We start from the raw sequence: 6,932 nt of genomic DNA, 5'->3' as shown, positions 1-6,932 counted from the left end.
AATTAAAAATCACTTTGAGCTGATTTCCTGTTGATTTTAGTCTTCTGTCCTACACCAGAAAAACTTAGGGGACCAAATTTTTTTTTTTTTTTTTTTTTTTTTTAAATCACCTGCAGGCCACCGATTTGGGAACCCTGATCTAACGACGAAAGAGACATGTCTCCTGAAGCAGGGAGGCCACTGGAGATGAAATACACCCAAATATTATAGACACAAAAATGATCCTACTCTACAAGGGCAAATAAATATTTATTAAATCCTTTTTAGACAATCACCTTTTTTCAGCATTCCATTTCGAGATGCCCAAATTTACAAGGCCTCAACCATACTTTCCAATGTACATGTCATATCCCCTCTTTCACCACCAATAACCCTTCCCCACTTCTCAAGTGTGTTACTCAGTGTTGGTCTATAAGGGACTCCTGCTATAGTACAAAGGCATGGTGCTGTAGTGTAGTGTGTCACTCTGTTTGGACTCTGTCCAGGATTTCTCTCATTGGACAAAACCCTGTATGAACTTCAGCTCTGTGTTGACCCATGGTGGGCTTGAAAAATGTAAACTCCGGTTAAGAAGCGTCTCAGTCAGATAGAAGCACAGCCATAACAATGACATGACATGACAGAACATAGACTGTGGGTTAGATGACCTTTGTGCAGGGAAGAAAGACATTAATACAACAGAGTCCTAGAGGTGGTCTCAGAGAGAAAATACAGGTCGGCGAATAGACTACAGCGTTAACTTCCCCCCCAACTCCGACGAGGTGTATGCACACACACAAACAGATAGAAGTTCCCATCTCCAAACTGAGTCTGACATTTCTGTCACCCTCTGGTGGTCTTGTCCAGAACAGATCCTCTCACCCCCCCTCCCCCTCTCTTAACGTACAGACACAAGCCACCCTCCCCCAGTCCATCTCCAGGCTTATCTGGTGTAGTAGACTCTGTAGTAGACGCTCTTGGACCTCCAGAGAGAGTAGGAGTTGTCGAACTTGAGCAGGTAGACTCCACGGCCAGGGTATTGGTGACTGCCAGCGTAGACCTCCTCGTGACAGTCCCGCCGGTACACCGGCACTATCTCATCCACCTGGGGCTTCCCTGCCCCCTTCTTAAGCTTCACCCCCTCCCTGGGAGGTTCCCCTGAAGATGGAGGGAACACAGACCGTCAGGAGGGCTGTCTGTAGCTACTGAATATTCATCATGTCTGAGGTAGCATTCAAGATGTGTGAAAGGACCGTACACATCAACAGTAAGGAGGAAATATGCAAAAAGAACATCAGCCGTAACAAACAAGCAGGAATAACCCCATTAAGGTGAGGACTAACTAAATGGTTAAATTAAGCTAGGACAGTCATCTCAGTAGAAATGCATCCTGGGTCTCACTAAACAACACGTGACATCCTATTAGAACACAAGCAGCCTATCTAACAGTGCTCCACCTCACCTTCCTCATCATCGTCTTCGTCGCTTGACTCGCTGACGTGCACGCTGACCGAGGCGTTGGTGGCATCAGTCCACTCGAAGAGGACCCCGAAGCCGATGTCGTAGTGGTCCGTGGCGAACTCCCAGAAAAGGTAGGAGCCCTCCTCGTGGGTGGGCACGCGCACCGTCACCACCTCGCCACGCCCCACCGTGATCACACTGTCCACGTCCTGTCGGATCTTCTCCTTGAAGTCCTTGATCTGGGGCCGCGTCCACATGGAGGGAGCCGCGATGACCGGGGAAGAGTCTGCTGGACGGAGAAGGGAAAGTGGGGGGAGGAAAGTATCAGAGGGGTGTGTAACTTTAACAGGCAGATTGGGCACCACGTACATAATTTCTACCTGAGAAATGTTTCAGAAAAAGACAAATCTGATTCAGTGAGGATAAAAACATATTTAGTTTGAAAATACTGCTTTTGAGTACTTTCAAATAAAACTTCCTTTCTCAATTAGAGTGGCATCTTAAGAAACTCGATGAGGCAGTAATGGCTTTCGGGCAACACTGGCATACTGTCTCCTTGTTCTATCCCGCATGAACAGAATAGAAAGAGATACTCTGCTGTTACAGATTAATGAATTCCATGGCTTGATTCCAAACCAGAAATTGGCCTCCTCTGTCCTTGAGAACTCCCTCATCAGAGACCTGAAAGAACTGTATCAATGAGTGCACAATGGGCAGGAACTCCTCTTAGCCAATCGGAGGGTTAGGGTGGAGTCATTCACCTATCACTTACACCTATGCATCCCTTTCTGACACCCAAGGCCAGAGTGTAAGGTATCACACATTCACAGGTTGAATGCAGCTATACCAGTTGGAATGCAGCTATACCGGTTGGTCTGTGGGTTGTGAGTGCTATGCAAGGACAACACCAGGAAGTTCCAACCACACCTCACCCCTATCCACACTGCACCAAAATATGTGGCTTCCGCATCGGCCTTTACAGCCATCTGAAGAACCACAAATAGAAAAACGCATTGAGGACAATCATACTCGACTCGAGTGATCGCTGATGATACCTGGCCGGTGTGTGTGTGCACGTGTGTGTTGGTACCTGGTCGATGCGTGCGTGTACCCATGGGTCCATTTTCAGTGGCCTCGTCGGCAGGCTCGAGGGGTTCTGGCTCTTTGTCCATGCTCTCAGAGTGGGAGTCTGACTGGCCGTTGAGCATGGGGACCTCCTCTCTAGCCGGGGGCACTGCAGCTGAAGGCTCAGTTGTGACCTCCAGGGTAGTCTGCACCACCGCATCCTCCTGCTGCTTCTGTAAGGCTGCCTGGAGGGGAAGGATGACGGTCAATGACTTGGAAGACAACATGATTAATACATTTCTGTATAATCGCCACATTGTATTCTCCTCATGAAAATAAAAAAGGTACGCCCTGGTTGACATCTCTAATGAGAGACTTAAAGGAGCAACAACTTAATGAACATTTAAAATGGCTTAGTACTGCTTATTACCTTATATCTGAAAAAGATGTGTTGAGTGCATAGGACATTGTGGGGGGTGTGTACCTGTTGCTGAGCCAGCTGGACTTGGTAGAGCTGCTGCATGTACTGTTGGTAGTGTTGTTCCTGCAGCTGGCGTATGAGACCCAGCTGCTGCTCAGGGCTCTCTGGATACTGTTGGGCAGCATATTGCTGAAACTGCACCGCTGTCTGGGCATTCAATGCTGCCATGATCTGCTGTCTGCAGACAGGGAGGGGGAGGATGGAGGAGACCGTCAATGCAGCACCATTCTATGAATACTGGGATACCATAAAAAGCTTCCTACACACAGTAGATAGAGGTAAAGCTGAAGCTAGAGATCTAGATCATGAGACTTATCACACACAGTACTCACTTATGCTGCTCCACCCGTAGCCTCTCCTCATCCAACTGTCTCCTTTCCTCCTCCTCCCTCTTCAGCCTCTCCTCCTCCTCAAGCCTCCGCCTCTCCTCCTCCTGTCTCTGTCGTTCCCGCTCTTCATCCTCCCGGTGCTGTCGTTCCTCCTCCTCCCTCCTGAGGTGAGATGGAAGGAAAGAGACAAAAACAAGAAACTTGAGAATTCCCTAAATCCTAAACTAGGGTAAAGTTCCCATCATGTTGCTCTAATGGGCAGAAATGTCTGTCTGTTTGTCCTCCTGGGCATCTTACCGTTTCCTTTCCTGCTCCTTCTTCTCTATTTGGTGGGAGGTGACGTAAGGAGCGAATAAATTACAGCATTTGTTCAACAGCTTGACAAACTCCACCATGGCCTCCTCCTTCTCCATGTTACCCAGAGCAGCCCACTCTTTCCTACAGAAGGAAGAGAGGTGGCGGCAATAGGACAATGACTTAGGACAAATAACAAGAACAAAAGTTCAGTCCAAGGTTTGCTTACGTGGTCTGCAGTAAGGGGTAAAGAGTTCAACCACTGAGCATCAGCATGGGCCATCAATTGGTGCACATTTAAGGTAAAGGCAGTAGATAAGTGTGTGTTGAGCTGTGAAAAACCTTGATAAACTGTTGGGAGGAAAAGCTCTGTTCCACAATCTGTTCCCTCATATTTCCTGTTTACTGGAACACAGCAGCAGCACTAGGGCTGGAGCTGCTGCTGGAGTTCAAAGGTCATATACACACAATGGTGAGGGGGAGGTTGGGGGTTACCTGCGGTCATTGCCCAGGACGTCAAAGAAGCCCACCTCTGGAGAGGCGTCGAGGTTGTATGGCCCCAGTAACACCTGCTTGTGGAGGGCCACCAGACGAAGCTTCTCCTCATAGGTGGGGTGAAAGGCCTTCCCATCCTTATCTGAGAACAAACTAAGAGTCTAGATTCCATACTGCAATACACTAGCAAGGCAAATACGTCATCTGTTGATCATTTAACCAATTATTCATTGCTAGACACTTAGGCCTATATTGGAAATGGCACTCTATAAAATGGGTCATTAAAAATGAATGTTCTGTTTTCCTCGTTCCAGAATAGATTGTTGCTTGGTGTGTTGCTGGCGAATGATGACTGACATAAATGTCCCTTTTATTGTGTACAGTCAGCGAAGGAGCTACTTAGCCATGTCTGGGCTTGGTCATAAAGCATGTTTCTCCCTTCTCAGCCCCTTATATTGCAAATGCATGGAGAAATCAACAATGCATGCAATGCACAACTTCATGGAAGAATAGGAGTCGTCCCATTTTAGAACCAGTTTGCACAATGCCCAGTCACCTGGAGGGCTCTCACAATAATCCAGCTGTAAAAATGGATTGGATGTTTGAAGTGGTGGATGCAAAAATGTTTACTTAGCGAACACACCCATGTGTGAGAAATAAACTACTCCTTCAATGTTTCCTTATTCTCTCTCTTCCCTCTACATATCTAGGCTGAATTTCATTCCAGAAATGTATCCCATCCTCTCTGCCATTGTTCACTCCACAAGCGTAGATCTGAGATGATTGAGTAGGTGTGTACCTTGTCACCTTGTTTCAGCCACACTTCTTTTAGCTATTCAGTCCTGTCAGAGGAGCAGTGATTCAGGGCAGAATGCATTCATGTGTGCTTTAAAAATGTCAAGTTAGTGTTACTCTATTGAAGGTGTACATCTGAAGTGATGGTGATGGCATTTGCACAGACTCATTTCCAAGCTAATCCATTGGCTGTGAAATGCGTGTGTAGTCCGCATTCAATGGCCCATTAAAGGAAACCTAAGCACTTTATTTTGATGGAGCCAAGTGCAGTTAATGCATGTGAATTCTGAAGATTGGAAGGCAGTCATCCTACAATTAAGCAGTACAAGTAAGTAAACTGCTTGCAAGCTGTCTACTTTAGCTGATGCCTGAATGACTAGTCTTGTCTGCTTTAGTTCAGTAATCAATAATTCAAGATCTCAGAAATGACAGGTGTCAACATGTGTGTATGCTGATCGCAATGTTTATTTAGTATGAATCACTAGCATTATGTAGTATTTTAACGTCTACAAATCTGTGTCTATGAGCTGTATGCAAATCTGACTCCCTGCACGTAGCGAGAATATATGTATTAATAACAGGGTGTGTGCCACATACCAGTCAAACTAGCTAGTTACTGGGTTGTCATTCACTAGAGTAACGTTAAACTGGCAGTTAGTAGCTACGTGGAGGAACCACATGATCACATCGACACATGACATGTCAAGTTAAATGTCGCCTCATCTAAACTAGATATAGCTACGCCGTTATTCTTTCGATGTCTGAATAACTATTCTGCCAACGAGAGACAACCTGAAAGAACATCCAGCAATCATGCAGATACATTATTCCGAGATTCTGTTGAAAAATCTTCAAGTTGCTGTGGCATTTTGACAGCTAGCTAGGCATCATAGTTAAGCAAGTGGCTAGCGTGCTAATGTACAGCACACACAAAAATAAACTGGGATGAAACAGCTAGCTAGCCACATCATGTAATTCCAAATCACAATTTCAATTCCATTGTTAGCATCAAATACGAATAAATACAAAATACCTTTGAAGAATTTCAATGCTAGTCCGTATAGCTCCAGCAAACCAAAGCCCCATTTCCTCTCTATCGTGGTTTTGGCAGACTCGCCTTCCTGCCCATCGTCGGTGGCTTCGGCGGTGCTCTGGTCCCCGGTCTCCTGCTCCGCGGGCACGGGGTCCGGTTCAAAGACTTGCTCCTGCTCGCCCTCGGGATCCGGGCTAAGGGTGAGGCCATCGATTGAGACTTCGAGCCGGCTAGAACTGCCATTGTTGAGGTCGCCGCTCTGAACCTCTGTCGCCATCATGCAGAATATGAGCTGCCTGAAGCGGCCACGTACTTACTTCCGATTTAATTTAGCGGAAGTTCCGGGAGATTCTGGGTCGTCACTAGTTACCACAGACACAAAGTTATAAACCCCGCCCATTTCTTCAATTTCTCTTCTTAAAATGTGATTTTAAACATAACCCTAAAATTAACCACACTGCTAACCTTATGCCTTACCTTAAAGTAAGACCAAAAAGCTCATTTTTGTTTTCAGGAATGTTTACTATATAGCCATGTTTTACTTTGTGGCTGTGGTAAATGGTGGAAAGAGATTCTCCCTTACGAAAAAAATATTGCAGAAAGAGTGCAGTGTAACTGCAGTATGCTGCAAATATTGCGTCCAATATTTGGACGGGGGATTCGTAGGACTGGAAATATATATTATATATATTATATATATATATATATATATATATATATATATATATAAAACTGCAATCTTTTTGTAAGGGCTTTTAGAAGATTTCTACCTGGGAACCTTGGGGCTATGAATTCGATTTCCCGCAACCAGACCTCCCAAATGTCCATCTCCATTCAAACTGGAAAGCGTAAACGACACAACACACACTTCCAGTCCTACGAATCCCCCGCCCCCCTACCCCAAAAAGCAATAGGCATCCAAATTAACCCCATTCAAGAACTTTTGGATAAAATTACATCAACTGTCCTCTTTTGGTTGTACTGTTTTAGATCAAGAATT

At 45.6% G+C, this 6,932-nt stretch overlaps 1 protein-coding gene across 2 annotated transcripts; it reads right to left on the bottom strand.

Annotated features, from left to right (window-relative positions):
- Window positions 1-230: 230 nt before the first annotated feature.
- Window positions 231-6,262, bottom strand: LOC112236655 (Golgi resident protein GCP60). 2 transcript variants are annotated; one of them, XM_024405248.2, is made up of 8 exons: window positions 5,933-6,262; window positions 4,105-4,246; window positions 3,613-3,753; window positions 3,319-3,477; window positions 2,990-3,164; window positions 2,531-2,750; window positions 1,442-1,729; window positions 231-1,137 (listed from the first exon to the last, which is right to left on the bottom strand). In XM_024405248.2, exons 1-8 carry the CDS (start codon window positions 6,210-6,212, stop codon window positions 923-925), a joined length of 1,620 nt encoding a protein of 539 aa, XP_024261016.1. In that variant the 5' UTR covers window positions 6,213-6,262; the 3' UTR covers window positions 231-922. The 2 variants fall into 2 exon arrangements, with proteins under 2 accessions (XP_024261016.1, XP_024261017.1); XM_024405249.2 differs by having other exon boundaries at window positions 1,442-1,726.
- Window positions 6,263-6,932: the final 670 nt, after the last annotated feature.

This window comes from Oncorhynchus tshawytscha, linkage group LG18, assembly GCF_018296145.1.
Source record: "Oncorhynchus tshawytscha isolate Ot180627B linkage group LG18, Otsh_v2.0, whole genome shotgun sequence".
Lineage (NCBI taxonomy): Eukaryota > Metazoa > Chordata > Actinopteri > Salmoniformes > Salmonidae > Oncorhynchus > Oncorhynchus tshawytscha.
The sequence above is the reverse complement of the archived record's forward strand: the minus strand, read 5'-3'. Positions and strand labels throughout refer to the sequence as shown.

Bases quoted from the DNA above. Each gene is read 5' to 3' on its own strand.
- LOC112236655 (XM_024405248.2), bottom strand. From the start codon at position 6,212: ATGATGGCGACAGAGGTTCAGAGCGGCGACCTCAACAATGGCAGTTCT. The intron at 3,754-4,104 runs GTAACCCCCAAC...TTCCTTCTGTAG, and splicing joins GTCCTGGGCAATGACCGCAG to GAAAGAGTGGGCTGCTCTGG. The intron at 3,165-3,318 runs GTGAGTACTGTG...CCCTGTCTGCAG, and splicing joins CTACGGGTGGAGCAGCATAA to ACAGCAGATCATGGCAGCAT.